Source organism: Chroicocephalus ridibundus, chromosome 7 (assembly GCF_963924245.1).
Source record: "Chroicocephalus ridibundus chromosome 7, bChrRid1.1, whole genome shotgun sequence".
Taxonomy (NCBI): Eukaryota; Metazoa; Chordata; class Aves; order Charadriiformes; family Laridae; genus Chroicocephalus; species Chroicocephalus ridibundus.
Window position 1 is genome coordinate 46,784,438 of NC_086290.1, and position 19,014 is coordinate 46,803,451.

Consider the following 19,014-nt stretch of genomic DNA (forward strand, 5'->3'; position numbering starts at 1 on the left):
TTCAGTCCAGGGATTTCAATGCAGTTTCACAAGCTGCTCTATAGATCTTACAGTCCTGCAGGGCCAGTTGTCCTGGGGACTCAAATATGAACAGTCCCAGAGGATGTAGATGAAGGGTCCATCTGCCCCAGCCTTAATACCTTCAGATGTAGCCTCAGCAGACCCCTTGAAGAGAAAGGCAAATACTTGTGCTGCCTCCCTCGAGTGCACTCCCAGCCTCCAATCATTCTCATTTCACAAATCTTGTCAAGCTTATTGCTTTGAAATCCAAGCCCTGACTCAGACACATGGAAATTTCCTTGCGATCACCATGTCCCTTGGCAAGGAGCTCCTCGTATGAAGAGCTGCTTCCTTCTGTTCATTTTGAACCTAGCTCTTGCCAGCTCCATTTGATGGTCCATGGTTCTTGCTCTGGGAGAGACAGTGAATAATCGCTATTTGTTTCTCTTTCTAGGCCACTCATCATTTTTCAGACTTCAATTATTTCCCCCCTGGCAAGGTTCCCTTTCCCATGCTGGAAAGTCTCGATCCCTCTGGAAAATACCTATTCTCCTCTGAGATCTTGCTTGACATTCTCGGAGCCCCACCACCCTGCGGTCGGTGGCTGCCTCCAGTCATTCTGTTTCCAGTTGATTTGCTCCCAGTTAAAACCAGAGTTTCCCACATTAGCCATCTGGCAGCTCCCAGGGGCACTGTGATACTGTGATCCCCCAGACGCGACTCCAACCTAAGAGTCGGTGTGGTGGAGCAGGCTGCCTTCAGGGCTAAGAAAAGACTTCCTCCTGCATCCCAAATCTGTTCTGGTGATGGATCCAAAGATACCATGTGTGGTTTCTATTGAAAGCTGAAACGCGCCATAAGGCAGAGGTTTTACAGATTCCATAAATAGCTACTATTTAGGATATATGATATGGAGGAGGTTTTAGAAATCAAAATATTTAGAGATTTGCATTATTTGTCTTGGCAGGAAGGAGCAGCCAAGACTGAAATACAAAATCTTCCTTCAAGGAGGGAACACAGTTGAGGAAAACAGTGAATAGGGGGAATAACAGAGGTGTCAAAACCTCCAAGAATTCCTTTTGCGATGAATGGAAGCAGGAAACACAGCCTGGTATATCTGAAAGGAGAGAGAATTCATTGAAAATGTCTAGGTACATTTATATTCCTGATAGAAAATATTGATTTTTCAGACTGAATCTTGACATTTCCATCAAGACCATATTTGAATATTGCAAGAACATCCAGAATATTCAGCTAAAAGCAGCTCCAAGGTGGGCTGTGTTGGTGTGAGCTGCATCAGCGAGGACGTCTCCAGCTCATTCCCCAGCCTGTTCTCCTCCTCTCAGTTTTATTCTAGTCCCTGTGCGGAGATCTGTAACAGGAACGTTAAGATTGGTCTGAACGGGGAATGTGTACAAATGTTGGGTCTGAATGCGCTGGTAGAAATGGCAGAAGCAGGGGAATGAAAGCGCTAGATGTTGGTGGTGCCTAGGTTAGCAGGTCATCATGGTCCTCTCGTCTCATCTCAATCTGATCTCAGTCGCATCCCTCCATGTGGTTTCCCAGTCTGCCGCTTGGTTGGATCTGTCTCCAAGCCTGTTTCTCGCACCCCCAGCCTCAATCTGCCATCTGTTGCCTCAGGCAGGGGTGTCAGTCTTGGTCTGTTGTCTTGGGCACATCAAACTGTCATGTCTCTTCTCTCAGGCAGCATGTCCGTGGCCAGCCCCGTGGGGACAGGGGCATGCAAGAGGTCCTGCATGGTGCCAGCAGCTCCTGCCCATACACCCTGCTCCCTGCCCAGGAGCCCAGCTTCGCCTACAACTTCCCCAGCACCCCTGAGCAGCAACTGGGGAAAAAGGGTGCCAAGAGCTCCCGGAGGTGGGGGAAGTGTGGGTGCAGGGTGAGGTGAGTTGCTTGTGGGTAGGCTGGAGGTGCAGCAATGGCTGAAATGGGCGTGGGGATGGAGGGGAGCTGCTACGTCTCTGCCCCAGACATCCTGGGAGCACGGATGGACCCACCTCACAGGAAGAGTTGGGACGGGAGGGCAGAGGGAGTGCAGACATGCTGTGGATTTGGGATCATGGCTCGGCACACTCCTTCCAGGCTGGGCCTGCTGATGCTGGTGCTAACATCTCATGCCAAGTGTGCTGCAGCCTGGCTGGCCCCTTCCTGGGAGCTCCTCGGGACAGCCACTGTCCCCAGGCCCCCTGCTAGATTAAGGTCGGTGCTTCAGGCAAGATGAGCAACTCCTGATGGCTCAAGGGATGGACCAGCAGCAGGCTGACATCTTCCTAGCCCTGCTCTGTTCTGTGTGGTGTAGGGGCGAGTGGATCCATCCCAGGCCATTGGTGGTGGGACCTCATGCCCCTGGAGGTGCGAGGTTTCATCCTAGTGTCTGAATGGGCTCTGGAGCACAGGACAAGGGGGATTATAGAGCAGGCAGGATCCCAGGTGAATCCAGAGTTCCTCCGTTGCTCAGAGTGGGGTATACTGTGAGTCCTCTGCCACAGGCAAGTAAAACCTCAGCCTTGATTTGAGATGTCTTGATTCCCTCTCGCTTGGGGAGTTTAATCCCTCTGTATGATCTGGGGTGGCAGCGCTGCCATCAATGGGGAGAGAGAGGTGCAGGGAAGCGAATGGCTGTGTCGGGGCCTTCACTGCTTCAAAGGCAAAGCTGGAGACTGAGCTATGACGGCAGCCGAGGAACCGTGGGCTGCATGGGGGCTGCCTTCTTGCTATGTGATGGAGATGCCTGTCCCTGCTAGGTTCCAAAAGCCCCACTGGCAGCAGGTGCCCTGGGGTCCCAAGGGCTCTGTGGGTGATTCCACCAGCTGCCCACTCTCCAGGATTGTGCAGCTCCCTGCCTCCGCAGCAGCAAAGCACCCACATGTGCTCTCACCCTGGCTCAGTTTTGCTCCTGCTTGGTAACAGAGTGTTTTGGTGAAACAAAAGGCTCTGTGTAAAACAAGTCCTGCAATGCCACCTAGCCCACGCTTTCTAACAAGTCTGGCTCAGTTTTTCAAAGACTTCAGCCTACTGAGACGTGGTGATGGTGTACATCATGCCCTGGCACACTCGGGAGCCCCAGGCCTGGAATCACCTCTCCTTCAGTCGGAGCAGGGAATCTCCTCATTTCATAGAATCATAGAATCATGGAACCATAGGGTTGGAAGGGACCTCTGGAGATCATCTACTCCAATCCCCCTGCCAGAGCAGGGTCACCCAGAGCAGGTGGCACAGGAACGCGTCCAGGTGGGTTTGGAATGTCTCCAGAGATGGAGACTCCACCACCTCTCTGGGCAGCCTGTGCCAGGGCTCTGCCACCCTCACAGCAAAGACGTTCCTCCTCATGTTTAGGTGGAACTTCCTATGCTCAAGTTTGTGCCCATTACCTCTTGTCCTGTCACTGGGCACCACTGAGAAGAGCCTGGCCCCATCCTCCTGACACCCACCCTTTCAGTATTTATAAGTGTTGATAAGACCCCCCCTCAGCCGCCTTTTTTCCAGACTGAAGAGACCCAAATCCCTCAGCCTTTCTCCATAAGAGACGTGTTCCAGTCCCCTAATCATCTTGGTAGCCCTTTGCTGTCCCCTCCTCAGCAGTTCCCTGTCCCTCTTGAACCGGGGAGCCCAGAACTGGACCCAGCACTCCAGGTGCGGCCTCCCCAGGGCAGGGCAGAGCAGAGGGGGAGGATGACCTCCCTCGACCTGCTGGCCACACTCTTCTTGATGCAAGAAGTTCCCTTCTAGTTCCTCCTCTGGGTTCCTACAAGGCCACCGCTTTGGGCACTGGTTTCTCTTTTGTAATCCTCCTCCATGGAGGAGCTAGATCCCTTTCTTCACTGGACCATCATGAACGGCAGCCTGCCCATGTGGCTTTCCCACTGTGGCTGTGGTTGTCCGGCACTCGGACACGTTCATGAGCACCATGAATACCTTGCTCTTCCCCTGCTCTCCTGAGGCTTCACACACAAGCCTTCGCCTGGAAGTCAGCAGAGCCCTTCTGTAGGGATGCAGCATTTCCAACAGGAACTGGAGTCACTGCCAGCACGGCGATACCATTCCTGTCCCAAACAACATGAGCTAAACCAGCAAATCTCTTCTGTGTGTGTCTGTGGCTGCTGGGACAATGACAAAGCAGTGTCAGGAGGGTGTTGATTCTATGCTGCTGGAACCAAATAATTATCTAAGGCAAGTCTGCTGTTCCAACACGGTCATGAACTTCTAAAGCACTTTGTAAGCATTGCTGGCCAATTCTCGTGTCCATGGCTATTTTATCTGTCACTGGTATTAGTGAAACTGCAACGTAGCGACAGAACCAGTTTCCTAACGACTCACTGCAAGTGATGGTCAAGGACAGAAGGGGAGCCCAGACCTGGAGTGGCACCACGCTTGGTGTACCCTCTGCTCTGCATGCTTAGATACTGGTGGCCTTCTGGGTCCCATGGAAAAAGCCCCCATCTGACTGGGGCAGTGCTGCAGCGGGGCAGGGCTCGGATGCCGTGCGCCTCGCCGGCCTGCTGAGGGGGGAGGGCTGCCTGGCTCACGGATCCTCCCTGCTCCAGTGGCTGTGGGAGAAGTGAATTGTCCCCAGTTTGTCTGCGATGCAGATATTTTAGGAAACACGAGTGTGTGGCAGCCACGGTCGTTCTCCAAGCCATTTGCCATCATGTGACTTCTAGGCAAGAGGTCCATCTAATGATCTTCTGAATCGTTACTTCTAGGTTCTCTAAAGAGCCTTCAGTCAGGGGAAAGGAAGAGAGAGGTCATATCCTGTTGTCTTGTTATTTCATGGTATCCCATCATTATATAATATGCCGCATCAGGGCACTGTTGTCATCAGGGCTCTGGGCACTTCCCTCCACAGGACTGCGCGGCACCCTTGACACAGCACTTCTTCCATTGTGTCATGGCTTTCAGCAATGTTTCCGGCGTGTTTCCGTTCTCGCTCACTGTCTCCCTCTATAAAGCGGGCTGAACCCAGGGATCCCGCGTCAGGCACAGCCGGGGGCACTCTGCAGCAGTCTAGCCTGCCTCCTACAATTTATCTCCACCCAACAGGAGCATGAAGACCTCCACAGCAGCCCTTGCTGTACTTTTTGTGGCTGTCCTCTGCTACCAGGTCTCTTCTTCTCCATGTGAGTCCAAGCTCTCCTCTCCGAGGATCTCTCCCTTTCTTTCTGTCGTATAAGGTTTAGTAACGCTTGGCAACTCTTCCTTCCAAGCATCTGCTGCGAGAAAGGAGAGGCATGTCTTGCTACTCCTTGGCTTCCTGAGGGAAGGGTGGCTGTGGTGGGAATCCATGGTGGGAGCAGCATCTCCTCCAGTGGCGACCTTCTGATCTTCTGACCCTGCTTCTCTCCCCACTGACACTTTTCCTGGTCTGGTTTAATCAAAAAACTTAACTTCTCTTCCAGTTGCCATCAACTTTTCTGGACCCTGCTGCATCCAATACAGGACCAAAGCGTTTCCCTTGAGCCGCATTATGATGTATGAGCACACGGGCAGCCACTGCCCCCAGCCAGCTGTGATGTGAGTAGATCTCTTGCCCAAATCCTTGGGGGCTCTGCTCCACTGAAGGGTGGCAGCACCAGGAAACCCCACATCACACCGCATCCTGGCAAGGCAATACACCAGGCTGGACTTGCCTGTGTTAGGAGAACAGCCTGGAAACATCTCAGAGGCCAATCCCACATCCCAGGCAGCCAGTTTCTGGAACTCCTTATTAGGTTTGAGCCAAAACATCTTCTGCTGGTCACCCCCCTCCTCCCCAGATAGTGGGACCCAGGCAGGACGGTGTCCCAGTCGGGGCAGGTGTGCTGGGGACAAAGTGGCTTAAGCAGCAGAGAGCAGGACAGCTGTAATGACATTAAGCCAATCCCACACCCTGTACTTCCCTGGGGCTGTTCTGCAGCTATAGAGGTTTGGTCGGGTTCACCAGTGGCAAGGAACAGGTGGTTTTCTCCTCTCCTCTCCTCTCCTCTCCTCTCCTCTCCTCTCCTCTCCTCTCCTCTCCTCTCCTCTCCTCTCCTCTCCTCTCCTCTCCTCTCCTCTCCTCTCCTCTCCTCTCCTCTCCTCTCCTCTCCTCTCCTCTCCTCTCCTCTCCTCTCCTCTCCTCTCCTCTCCTCTCCTCTCCTCTCCTTCTTCTCCTTCTCCTTCTCCTTCTCCTTCTCCTTCTCCTTCTCCTCTCCTCCTCTGTTAACTGAATTTCCTTCTCCAGATTTACCACAGTCAAAGGCAACAAGGTCTGTGGCAAACCTGATGAAAAGTGGGTCCAGGACGTCGTGAATGCCCAGAAGGACAAGGCAGGCAGTGGATGAGCAATGCCCTGCTCCCTCCAAGCATCACCTCTGCAAGGACCTGCTCTCATGGGCATCTCCAAGACACATCCCTCTTTTCGTATTGCCTGTGAATTTGGCAGACTATTTAATGCAGTGTTTTTCTCTTTTATTTAAGTTTATGCAAATGCAATTTTAATTTATTTGGCATTTTCGGTGAAACTTTTAATTCTAATTTGTACTGGTTGTGTTGATGTTATTTTGTGAAATAAAAAGGAGCAAAACCTGCAGCTTCTCCCACTGGCTCTAGGGATGCCTCTTGGAGGCTGTGGTGGGCAGGGTGGCCAAGAGGGGTCCGGTGGCTGGGAGGGGTCCAGCTGCCCCCAGCCCCTCCGTGCTGCACGTCCCCAGTGCGGCAGAGCGTTGCGGATCCTGCCGGCTCCCGGCGGGGCTCTGGGCAGCTGCCTGCACCTCCCACCCTGTGCCCGCACATAGCCCTGCCCTGGTCGATGCCCAAGCTTGCGGCTCTTTGCAGTGGGTGGGTGGGTCTCGTGGGGGGATGTCCCGGGGTGAGCGGCGGCATGGCGAGGCATGGGGGTCACCAAGCTCGCCCGGCGCCTTTGGGCAGCGGGTGAGCAATGCCGGGGCTGCCGCTGCAACCGGGGACTGCTCGGCTCAGCACACACCAGAAAGCAAACACCGTCTCCTCTGACATCCCAGTGCTCGGGGTTATCTTCGGGCCCGTGTTATTTCTGGCACTTCCTAATTAGTCCTGTTCTCCCGGCAGGGTTTTTCTTTCACTTCAACCTGCCGGGATAGCGGAAGGCCCAGCCTTTGGGGCTGGCGGCGGCTGTCCCAGCTGGCGCCACGCTCCTCCCCCAGCCAGCACGGAAGCTCCCACGGCCGGCGCGGCACGGCGGCGAGGCCGGTATCTCCTCCAGGCTCTCGTGGGGCTGCTGGCATTGCCTCACCACGAGGCCACCGCAGCCGTGCCTGCCTGCCAGCCTACCTTTGACCCCAGGGGAAGGACGTGCCCAGCGCAGCCGGCCAGCAGCGGCCACCATGGCGCTCACGGGTGCCCTGGAGCGGCTGCAGGAGGAGGCCATCTGCCCCATCTGCCTGGAGTACATGAGCGAGCCCGTCAGCATCGACTGCGGGCACAACTTCTGCGGGGGCTGCATTGCCAAGCACTGCCAGGAGAAGGGTCTCTGGGGCGATGGGCCCTTCTCCTGCCCGCAGTGCCGGGCCTCCTGCCACCGCAGCGGCTTCCGACCCAACCGGCAGCTGGCCAACATTGTGGAGAGCATCCGGCAGCTAGGGCTGCGGGGCGGCCCGGGGACGGAGCCGGGGCCGGGGACCCCGCTCTGCGCCCAGCATGATGAGCGCCTCAAGCTCTTCTGCGAGGAGGAGGAGGAGGCCATCTGCGTGGTGTGCCGGGAGTCCCTGCACCACCGCTCCCACACCGTCTACCCCATTGAGGAGGCTGCGCAGGTGTACAAGGTAGGGGAGGTTGGGCTCCGGGGGTCCCTGTCCTGCCCCAATGCACCCTGGACACGCCAGCACCGGGGAGATCGGCCACCGGGATCCCACTGCACCTCTCCCAGTAGCCCTGGGAAAACAGAGGAGGGGGTGGCAGCGATGGTGGCACCCACCCAGCCTCTCTCATCGCAGGGATGAGGCCAGACGCGCTGTTTCCAAGGTTGCAGAGGCACCCAGGGTCACCCCTGCCCACCCAGGCTCATGGAGCCAGCCGCGCGCCCTGCTCCTCCATCACCCCCCCGCAGAAGGGGGGCGGTGGGTCCTGCTCTGGGGACGTGTCACCTTGGTGGAGGGGGGCACCATGTCCCAGCCATGCTCCTGACTGCACACTGCCAGCCGCCCCTGTGCTGCCGGGAGCAGTCACTGTGTTCTCCAAAACCTAAACAGTGAGAAAAATACGGGGAAAAGCCAAGGAGTATGGACAGGGTTAATGCTGCGAGTGGAGTGAAGAGCACAGCTGCTGGGTTTGGGTGCCAGGGCTGGCACCGCCTGGCGCCGCCGGGTCACCGTCCCCTGGCTGCCACGGCAGAGGGGGCCCGGCTGAACTGCGGCACTGCTGGGGCGAGCTGAGCCCGTTTCTTCTCTTTTCAGGTCAAACTCCAGAAATCCCTGGAGCATCTTTCGAAGGAAGTGGAGGAGGTGAAGAAGCGTGAGTCAGCGGAAAGAATGAAAACCCAGGAGTGCAAGGCAGGTGCCTGGCTTAATTCTTAAAGAACAAGCTTTCAGAGATATCAGCAATTATGATCCTGTCTGGGGCTGTGGATTTTGCATCGTCCTTAGGGTGGGACACGTCCCCATGTCCTGCGGTTGTATGGAGACTGGTGCTGGAAACCAGCTCAGTGACGGTGTGCGGCTCTATAAAAAAGATTAAAAAGGTTCACAAAGAAATGCTTTGCAAAGAGCAGCACACCAGCTCCACTGAAACCGCGGGGGCTTGTGTGCCGGCTAAACAAATAGACGCTGGGTATTTTATATTAGCCTTTTGTTTTACAATGTGTGCTTGAGGTACAAGCCACGTGTGGGCAATAGGTCACAGCCATAGGAACTAGAAGTGTTTCTATTGAAAAAAACCAAAGAGCTGAATTACTGCACCTCTGCCCGACTCCAGGCAGTCCCGGGGAGGTATGGCACCAGCAAAACAACTGCATTTCACGTCCCTCCGGGGTGGAAACTGGAAAGTAAAAGTAACTGCAGGAAAGGAAACGAAACTGCCGGACTGAGTTATCCAGCCCCGAGTTAGAGTTGATGATTAATCAGCTTTGGCAGGGAAAACAGGTTTCTCCGGACTCCCCTAGTTATTTGCTCTGCTCCCCTGCCTGCCTGCCGCCGCTCGGCCAAGCGGGTGGCAAGTTTTTGGGGCGTCCCTGCGTGCCCGCCATCCCCCTCAGGCTGGGATGGGGCCGGGGATGGAGGTTGTGAAAGAGCCACATCACTGTTTCCCCCTCACCTGAGTCAGGGCTCTGAGATCATGGCTCAGCTGCTGCTGGCTTCCTCCCGGCCCGGCGGCTGGTTAAGCTTTTTTAGTAAAAAGGAAAAAATGTCCCTTGCGAGCAATGAGGAGGAAGTGGTAGTGACCGTCCTGGCTTATCAAGCCTTTGTGACTCAGGTCCAAGAAATCATGTGCTTGGACAGAAAAATATTGCGTTTCAGTTTCCTTTAGTTTATCTTCTGAGTTTTGAGGTTTCGTGGTCCTGGCTAACTGCAGCGTGTTTCCCTGGTGCTTCAGGTTTCGAGCAAAGTGACAATTTTTAGGGCTCAGGCAAAAAACCCTAAAGCACTGGCAGGCCCTGCCTGTTGCTGGCTGTAGTGAAAGCTCTCAGACACCCGGGGAGTCCTCCTCAGTTCCCCCTTTCCATCACTCCTCAGCCCCAGGGATTCTTCCACCTCTTTCCCATTGCTGGGGGTTTTTCCGCACACGGGGCATTTCCTCCAGGCTGCCTAAGGAAATTCAGGTTAGCCTGAATCTCGCTGGAGGGATGAGTTGTACCACATCTAATAAAAACCTACCCCGACACCTGATGGCATCTCCTTGCAGACCAGCAGCCCCCCTGCACGAGGCATCATTAGACATCTGAGGTCCAGCTGAGCAGAAATGCTCCGGGACAAAGTCCCACTGCTGGTAAACTGAGGATGTCGAGTTGGACCTCAGGCCAGGTGAAAGCATGGCAGTTAGCATCTGGCTGCTTTTTTAAATAAATGCACTTATCAAAAAAATGCGGTGGTTTCCCAGAGCCTGGTGCCAGGCGTGGATGCCGGCGCATCCGGCTCTGTCTCAGCTGCCTGGCTAATGCTGCCTCTCCTCACCCCATGTATCTTCTTATTGCCAGGAGGCAGTGAAGAAGAAGCGGGAGAGGATTGTGAGCGAGTTCGGGAAGTTGCATCGGCTGCTGGCTGATGAGGAGAAGCTGCTGCTCCAGAAGCTGGAGGAGGAGGAGAAGCAGATTCTGCTGATGATCAATGAAAACCTGGCGAAGCTGGTGGAGCAGAAGTCCTTGCTCGAGGAGCTCATCCTGGAGATAAAGGAGAAGACCCAGCAGCCGGCAGACAGGCTGCTCAAGGTCAGGCTATGCCACCAGCCCCACTGACTCGGCCCCGATGCCTTTGCCATTTGGCCAGGTGGTTGGGGACAGGCTGGCTGGTGGGTGCAAGGCACTGGAACCCCACACCCAGAATGGTTTTTCTCTTCTCCTTCTAGGACATGAAAAGCATCTTGAGCAGGTAGGTACCCATGCTTGTTCCTCCAACTGTCCTGGCTGCCTCCAGGCTCTGCGATGTTCGTGTCTGCTCCATGCCAGCCACCCCCTGTCCTCTTTGCCCAGCATCTGGTCTGGTCCTCCCTGAGGCTGACAAAGGAAGGACTGAGACCAGAGGTGGCTGGAGAAGAGACTCCATCCTCTTCTTCCAGGGCCCCAGAGCCAAGGTCTTCCCTCCCTGGCCTTGTGGTGTGTGAGATGCGTCCCCTCTGAAGGGACATGCTGCCTGGCTGGCCTTGCTCCTACCTTCCTTCCCAGGGACTGGCACTGCCGCTACCCTCACCGTTTAGCTCTGATCCCATCGGGGTTGCCAATAAGCAAGCAGTTATCCCTAGTGCTCTTCACAGCTGAAGAGCTTGAGGGAGGAGATGCATCTGTGCAGCCAACAGAAAGGCGTTAACCACCCCCTGCCCCCGGCAGGAGACTGGCCGTACTGTGGGCTCTGGATACAGCCCATGGGCATCGCTCTCCTTTCAGGTCCGAGGGGGTAAAGCTCCAGTCCCCCAAGGCTGTGTCTGTGACCCTGAAGGAAAACTACAGCATCCCTGAGCGCTGCCTGGGCATGAGGGACATGCTGAAGAAGTTCAAAGGTAAAAGGGGGCTGTTTTCATGCCAGCTCCTGGTGCATTTGGCCTCTGGTCCACTCCGCCATGCCCTGGGGCACAGGAAGGTGTTTCCAATAAGCTCTGTCCAGCTGGTCCCAGTTTGTGTCCTGATGAGTTCAGGCTGGTTTCATGGTGTGGAGACCTTCCTCATTCTGGTCTTGGGGGGTTTGTGAGCTGACCCTGAAGCCTAGGAGGTCACTCAGGAGTTTCAGGCCCTGTGTTGCCCACGAACTCATGCTTTCAGTGCTGGCTGTTTCTGAAGCTGTGCCAGGGGCTGTGGAGCTGCCCTCATTCTGTTTCTACTCTGCAGCCAGAAGCCAAATGTTTTGATGTGGTTTATGGTTAGTATGGTTTTCTGTGTTGCACTTCCCCACTGCCAGGCAGCGCTGGAAGCTGTGCAAAACCATGGGCGTGAGCAAATAAATGTGGGAGGTGGGAAGATCTGGAAAAGCCCAGCATCCAGGTCGCAGGCACCCGCTCCTGTCTGTGCCTGCAGACCCCTGAAGCCTTGTCTGTCCTTCTACCCCTCTCTCGCTCCAGTGGACGTGACTCTGGACCCTGAGACGGCGCACCCTGAGCTCACCCTGTCCGAGGACCGCAAGAGCGTGCGGTATGGGAGTAAGAAGCTGATTCTGTCCCTCTTCGACAACGCCAAGAGGTTCAGCACTGCTCCGGTGGTGCTGGGGAGTCAGGTCTTCTTCTCGGGCCGCTCTTACTGGGAGGTGCAGGTGGGAGACAAGCCCGAGTGGGGCTTGGGGCTGTGCAGGGAGTCTGCCAGCCGGAAAGGCAACATTCTTTTCTCCCCAAACAATGGCTACTGGGTGCTACGGCTGCAAAACGGGGGCAACTATGAGGCCCTCACCTTGCCCGTCTCCCCTCTGACCATGAGCGTGAGACCCCGGCGCATTGGGATCTTCTTGGACTATGAGGCAGGAGAAATCTCCTTTTACAACGTGACCGACCGCTCCCACATTTACACCTTCACCGACAAGTTTTTGGGAAACCTCCGTCCTCTCTTCTTCCTGGGTGCCTTTTTGGGGGGCAGAAATGCAGAGCCCTTGGTGATCTCCTGGGTCAGGGACACGCAGGGGTCCGGGTGCATCATCCTGTGACAGCGGCTGCCCTGGCTTCTCACCGGCGGGCAGAGACCTGAGAGCCCGACCAGCTCCTCCCGTGAGCGGGGCAGCTCCGGGGAAATGGCTGTGTGCCTTGGTGAGTGTCATGGCAGGTTCCTGTGTGCTCCAGGCTGCTGGTGGTGACTGCCAAGAGTGACACCCACCCCATGCCACATCCGTGCTGGGAAGGGCGCTTTGCAGAGGGGACGTGCCATAATGGGGACAGGGGAGCCCACTGACCACCGCTGCCCTGATGCCCATCTCATGGGCTGCTGGAGAAGGGTGGGCACCCAGCCTGCTTTGTAGTGCTGATTTTGATGTGATTTGTGCTGAAACAAGGCAATAAAGGGTTGATTTGGGGAGCCTTGTGCTGTTAGCAGTGTGGTTTTGTGGTGCGTCCATCCCTGCTTGTGAGCCCCAGCTAATACCCAACATTTCAGAGGGCAAAGGGTGCTGCTGGACCTGGTTCTCTCTGGCCCAGAGAGGGTCCTTGAGAGATGCCGCTGTGGCACCAGTGGGACACCACAGCAAGCTGGGCACCCGCCAGGCAGGGATTTGGTAGTTGGCCACGCTACTGCCCTGGGGTGAGGGCAAGGGGACATCTGCATGGGTGTGGGTGCTGCCCTGCCTGGTGGCTCCTGGGTTGCTCTCTCTTGTCTCCTGGAAGGGAGATCACATCCAGTTTGGTAGGTTCTCCTCCACCTCCCCTCACGAGCCCCGTGGGTGGGAAATCCTCAAGTGTCAGAAGCCTGTGAGTTGCACACGCTAGGGCAGGGGCACTTTGGGGGATGCAAAACCCAGGGAAAGAAAAATAACTCAGCCCCTGCTGATGCATCCAAAGGTGACCTTTGGTTTCTCCCTCCCCTGGGAGATCCCTGGAAGGGCTGTACTGCTGCCCCAGCCTCTTGCCTCAAGCAGTCTGCTGGAGGAAAGACTCTCAGAACCTTAAGATCAGCTTCAGCATCAGCCAGTCCTACTCATCTAAACCAAAGCGCCTGTGGCTCACGGGGCCAGGAGGCAGGAGACACTGCCCCGGGGGCAGACGGGGCGAAGGCGATGCCAGTAGCCATGGACTGCCAGCTGGAGCAGCTGCGGAGCGTGCCCTTCAGAGAAAAATAATGAAGCCACTTAATTTAAAAATCAATTCAGTTCAAATAATATGAGATTTGATAAAGCACAGTCTTAAATGCTCAGCACAGTTTCTCTGTGGGTGTCCTGAATGGTCCTTTAGGAGTCTCCTTGTGAAAAATGACATTGGACCTGAGATAGCCGTTGTTCTTGCCTGAGTTTCATTGAGTTTTGGGGAGTCCCACCCTCCACCCTTCAGCTGCAGGTTCTTTATTTTGGAGGCTACACGGCAGAGACAAGAGGCCACTAGAAGAGCCCAGTCCCAGCTTTGTCATGTCCCAGGAAGCAGAAGGGCAACGGGTCTTGGTGGGCTCTGCAGCTCGTTGACCTCCATGGAGATCTTACAGAAGGAGTTTACAGAGTCTGAGAAGATAAAAAAGGACATGAACTTTGAAGTCTTGGCAGAGGGCTGGAAGCAGAGGCAGTTGTGGGGGGGAGTGATGAGGACAGCCAGGGAAACCTGTTGTGCAGGGTGACAGTTGGGAAGGGACCAAGCTAAATGTCACTGAGCCAGGGGCAGGAGGAGGTGGTGGGATGGAAACTCTCCAGAAAGCAAGAGCAATCTGGCCACGGCAAAGTGACAACTGACTGGCACTCGCTATTGCGCCAGGGGACGACGAGCAGGAGGAAGCGCAACAGTTCGGAGATCTTGCAAAGAGGGGGAAGAAATGAATGAGCAGGAAGGATGTGAACTCACCCCGATGCAGCACCCAAAGCGTTCCTAGAAATCATTCATCTGCCTCTCCCGGGAAGGAGAGTAAGGGTTGAAGGCATGAGGTAGCTCTGAATATGTTATAAAATTTTCCATCTGGTGGATCCCCCACATCACCTGCAACTAAGAAACTGCTCGGGGCAGACACCATTCTGCTCTGAGATGCCCAGACTGGTTGGCAATGGGCAGCTAGAGAAAAGCCAGGAGCCCTGGGACTTGGCTTTTAGAGCTCCTGATGGCTTAAAGCTAAAGCTGCTCCTAAAGCTATTTGCGAGCAGGTTTTCTGTTTAAGTCATGACAAGTCAAGCTTGCCTCTGTCCTGGGTGGAAATGCATTTATTGCCTGGCTCTGGCCTCCATGCAGGTCCTGCCCAGCAAGGACCAGGTCCTGCTCGGACCACCCTCTCCAGTCACGAGGGACAGCTGCATGGCACAGCACAGTCCCACCTGAGCATCTCCCTGAAAGTGCTCCTGCTCCCCAGCTCCAAGCAAGCTGGTGACCCTCACACGGCATCATAAGGTTATTTATTACCAGAAGGATTGACCTGTATGTGCCAGGCTAATCACAGGCACACCATTTCCATTTGATGTACGTATGCTGAAGGAAGATGGGCATATACCTATGCCCATACATATATTTTGGAGGAACATTTTGGGTTGAGACAGTCTCTTTCTGTGGTGCGTCCCAGGACAGATCTGCTCAAGGTGTCTGGTTTTATTGAAGGCAGCAATCCCTTGGGATACCACGTCTGGCAGAAAAAACACAGGTCGGGTGATCCTGGGCAGCATCAAAAGCAGCGTGGCCAGCAGATCCAGAGAGGTGATTCTCCCCCTCTGCTCTGCTCTGGTGAGACCCCACCTGGAGCTCTGTGTCCAGCTCTGGAGCCCTCGGCACAAGAAGGACACTGACCTGTTGGAGCAGGGCCAGAGGAGGCCACGAAGATGATCCGAGGACTGGAGTACCTCTGCTGTGAGGACAGGTTGAGAGAGCTGGGGGGTTCAGCCTGGAGAAGAGAAGGCTCCGGGGAGACCTTAGAGCCCCTTCCAGTACCCTTCCAGCCCAAGAAAGCTGGGGAGGGGCTGTTTGCAAGGGCATGGAGCCATAGGACAAGGGGCAATGGTTTAAACTAGAGCAGGGCAGGTTTAGAGGAGACGTGAGGAAGAAGTTCTTTACACTGAGGGTGGTGAGACACTGGCCCAGGTTGCCCAGAGAGGCGGTGGAGGCCCCATCCCTGGAGACATTCAAGGCCAGGCTGGATGAGGCTCTGAGCAACCTGATCTAGTTGAAAATGTCCTTGCTGACTGCAGGGGAGTTGGACTAGATGGCCTTTAGAGGTCCCTTCCAACCCAACACATTCTGTGACTGTATGATTGTATGATTGTATGATTCTATGATCAGGGAGCTGTTTTTCTGAGCAATCAGTAGATTAATGATGCATTTTTAAGCTTCATCTACTGTGGCATTTTGGTCACCCAGAGGTGCTGACTGTGTCCCCTGTTAAGATCCTCCACGGCAAAGGTTACAGACCTGCAGCTTTAGAAATGTGTTTTCTCAACCAACGTTTACATCTTTCTTTCTCTTCTAGTGTATTGGAAAGTACTTCATCATCATAGGGGGATGTGAGTAGTTGTCTGCATCTTTCTAAGAACTGAGCAGAAATGTTCTTTGGGTCTTCATTGCCACTTCTGCATTCTGTTGGCCATTACGGGGAAGGTAGTAGCCAGGCACTGTTTCCTTTACATGCCTTTTTTTTGGGTGCTGGCCCTCCAGAAGAGACATGGTCCCCCATCTCGGTGTCTCTGGGAAGAGCGGTTTCAGGTTTTCGACTGAGCTTCCCCTTCATGTGTTGAGGTGGGTACCCAATCCTGGGATGCTGAGGAAGGCAAATGGTTGGCACTTTGGAGCACATGGGTGCTTTGCCTTCAGGATGTCTAATTCCTGTCTGAAAAAGTGGAGATATAAAAGCTGTCAGACCATGAACCCTGATTGCCATCAATCCAATCTCCATCACAGCAGAGCCCACATCCTCCTCCTGTTCAATGCCGGATTCCGACCTCCAACTGGCTGTCGTTATACCTCAAAATGCCTACAGACACACCAGGGTGACAGAAAAAACAAATGCATAGAATGTGCATGTATATTATAAAAATGATGTTATTCTTATCATAGCAATGATTTTATTTTTGTTCACAGCTAGACTTTCCCAGTATTTTCATTAAAAATATTTACTTCATACATACTTTTGCACAAAATATTGACACTCTGGTTTCAGGATGAGTCTCTCTCTTAGTAGTTTACAAATTCTGAAACCCTTGACACCATTGCTCTTGTCTTGGTCTGAATCCAGAGGAAACCCCCTGCAAGTCACCCTCTTGCGTCCCAGCCCCGCCTTCCTCTTCATCTGCTGCCTCCAGCTTCGTACCCTCTTCCCCGTCTCCAGTGGGTGTGCCCGGAGCACCCCGCGAGGCTGTTTCTGAGAGGGATGAACATCACGATTAGCCCCTGAGACCCATGCACGAGCACTAGGATGTCCCGGGGCTCCTCCAAGGGCTGCACGGTGTGAGCATTTTCTAACATCACACAGCTCTATCAGCAAGGTCAGCCTCAAGGAGCTGCATCAACATGTGTCGTAGAATCACAGAATCACAGAATGGTGGGGATTGGAAGGTACCTTCGGAGATCATCCAGTCCAACCCCCTGCCAGAGCAGGGTCACCCTGAGCAGGTGGCACAGGAACGCGTCCAGGCGGGTTTGGAATTTCTCCAGAGAAGGAGACTCCACAGACACTCTGGGCCACCCTCAAAGTGAAGAAGTTTTTCCTCATGTTCAAATGGAATTCTCTGTGTTCCAGGTTGTGCCCGTCACACCTTGACCTGTCCCCGGGCACCATTGAAAAGAGTCTGACCCCATGCCCTTGCCCCTCGCCCTGTGGCTATTGCCGAGCATCGATGAGATCCCTCTCAGTCTGCTCTTCTCCAGGCTGAACAGCCCCAGGGCTCTCGGCCTTTTCTCAGCACAGAGACGCTCCAGGCCCTTGATCGTCTTCATAGCCTCCACTGGACTCTCTCCAGCAGTTCCCCGTCTTTCTTGAGCCAGGGAGCCCAGAACTGGGCACAGCGCTCCAGCTGTGGCCTCTCCAGGGCAGGGGGATGACCTCACTCAACCTGCTGGCCATGCTCTTTTTAACGCACCCCAGGAGACCATCGGTCTTCTTGGCCACAAGGGCACATTGCTGCCTCATGGGCAACTTGTTGTCCACCAGGACTCCCAGGTCCCTCTCTGCAGAGCTGCTTTCCAGCAGGTCAGCCCCGACCTGCACTGGTGCATGGAGTTATTCCTCCCCAGGTGCAGCACCCTACAGCTGCCCTTATGGAATTTCATAAGGTTCCTCTCCGCCCAACTCTCCAGCCTGTCCAGGTCTTGCTGAACGGCGGCACAGCCTTCTGGTGTGTCAGCCACCCCTCCCAGCCTGGTGTCCTATGGAAAATGGCCATGAAGATGATACGAGGGCTGGAGCACCTCTTCTATGAAGACAGGCCGAGAGAGTTGTGGGTGTTCAGCCTGGAGAAGAGAAGGCTCCGGGGAGACCTTATAGCAGCTTTTCAGTATTTGAAGAAAGCTGGGGAGGGACTTTTTACAAGGGCATGTAGTGACAGGATGAGGCATAATGGCTTCAAACTGAAAGAGGGGAGGTTTAGATGAGATCTCAGGAAGAAATTCTTGTCTGTGAGGGTGGTGAGCCCCTGGCCCAGGTTGCCCGGAGAAGCTGTGGCTGCCCCATCCCTGGAGGGGTTCAAGGCCAGGTTGGACGGGGCTTGGAGCAACCTGGTCTGGTGGGAGGTGTCCCTGCCTAGGGCAAGGGGGTGGCACTGGGTGGTCTTTAAGGTCCCTTCCAACCCAAACCATTCTGTGATTCTAAATATATCCCCTGCTCTGTGCAGGGTAATCCCTGAGTGCAGATTTGAGGTAATGGTGACACAGGTACTGCAGCCCCTGCCTGTCCATGCTCCAGGCCACCTTCCTGCACTCCTCCTCCTCCTCCTCCTTTGCAAAACGTGGCGGGTCCGCAGATGGCCAGGCATGCTTTCTCCATGCGCACACTGCAGCTCACAGGCCTTGGAGGCAGCTGCCAGCTTGCTGAAAGCTGCTGGCTGCCTTTGCCTTGCTCGTGCGGGCTTCGTTCACACCTCTGTGTCTGGGGGTGTGGATTAACGAGCGTGCTGCATCCCTCGCACGCACTTTGAGGGCTCCTCTGAGCTGTCATGCGTAGGTGGGTGTAAGATCAAGAAAGACATGAGCAATTCAGGACTCCCTGCAGGCTCCCGGAATAGCAGTGAGGAGTTAGCTGAGGTACCCGGGGTAGGTGGCTGCTGTGGGTGGCTTGAGTGTGACCCAGGTTGTTAAGGACGTTGGCGCATAGGGCTTTTTGCAACAGGCTCAAACAGTGCAGGGGCTGGATGGTGCTCCCACATCACCCTGTGCTGTGTGTCCTTCGACAAGACACTTGTGGAACTGCTCCCAGTGCCACAGGGAGAGATGTGGCTTGTGTTCCAAGAGGCACTGTGGAGGCTGAAGCCACTTTGGAATGACCCCGTTGCAGGCGTCCCTGCTCCTGTCCCTGCTCCTGCTCTTCCCTGGAGGGAGGACAGCTCTGGGCACGGCTTTGTGCCAGTCTCAGGCCTCAGGGTGAAGCTACTGAGCTCCAGCACCCAGAGACCAGGCTGGCTGGAACCCAAGGGCCAGGGTGTCCTCACCTCCAGCATGGCCATGATGAACCCTGCTCCAGGAGCTAGCCCTGGGGCACGCAGTGCCCGGGGAGCCAGGGCTGTGACCAATGGCACTGCTCTCGCACGCAGGAGCAGCTCCTTGTCACCAAGGCACAGC

The 19,014-nt window shown here is 55.1% G+C and overlaps 2 protein-coding genes across 2 annotated transcripts; both read left to right on the plus strand.

Annotated features, from left to right (window-relative positions):
• Window positions 1–5,003: 5,003 nt before the first annotated feature.
• On the plus strand, window positions 5,004–6,463 carry LOC134518762 (C-C motif chemokine 4 homolog). The gene is made up of 3 exons (XM_063341935.1): window positions 5,004–5,138; window positions 5,418–5,532; window positions 6,221–6,463. Exons 1-3 carry the CDS (start codon window positions 5,066–5,068, stop codon window positions 6,318–6,320), a joined length of 288 nt encoding a protein of 95 aa, XP_063198005.1. The 5' UTR covers window positions 5,004–5,065; the 3' UTR covers window positions 6,321–6,463.
• A 717-nt stretch (window positions 6,464–7,180) lies between these two features.
• On the plus strand, window positions 7,181–12,644 carry LOC134518760 (E3 ubiquitin-protein ligase TRIM39-like). Its single transcript, XM_063341933.1, has 6 exons — window positions 7,181–7,778; window positions 8,409–8,504; window positions 10,145–10,375; window positions 10,513–10,535; window positions 11,048–11,160; window positions 11,716–12,644. Exons 1-6 carry the CDS (start codon window positions 7,341–7,343, stop codon window positions 12,285–12,287), a joined length of 1,473 nt encoding a protein of 490 aa, XP_063198003.1. The 5' UTR covers window positions 7,181–7,340; the 3' UTR covers window positions 12,288–12,644.
• The last annotated feature ends 6,370 nt before the right edge of the window (window positions 12,645–19,014 follow it).

Bases quoted from the DNA above. Each gene is read 5' to 3' on its own strand.
- LOC134518762 (XM_063341935.1), top strand. From the start codon at position 5,066: ATGAAGACCTCCACAGCAGCCCTTGCTGTACTTTTTGTGGCTGTCCTC. The intron at 5,139-5,417 runs GTGAGTCCAAGC...CTTCTCTTCCAG, and splicing joins CCAGGTCTCTTCTTCTCCAT to TTGCCATCAACTTTTCTGGA. The intron at 5,533-6,220 runs GTGAGTAGATCT...TTCCTTCTCCAG, and splicing joins TGCCCCCAGCCAGCTGTGAT to ATTTACCACAGTCAAAGGCA.
- LOC134518760 (XM_063341933.1), top strand. From the start codon at position 7,341: ATGGCGCTCACGGGTGCCCTGGAGCGGCTGCAGGAGGAGGCCATCTGC. The intron at 7,779-8,408 runs GTAGGGGAGGTT...TTCTCTTTTCAG, and splicing joins AGGCTGCGCAGGTGTACAAG to GTCAAACTCCAGAAATCCCT. The intron at 11,161-11,715 runs GTAAAAGGGGGC...CTCTCGCTCCAG, and splicing joins CATGCTGAAGAAGTTCAAAG to TGGACGTGACTCTGGACCCT.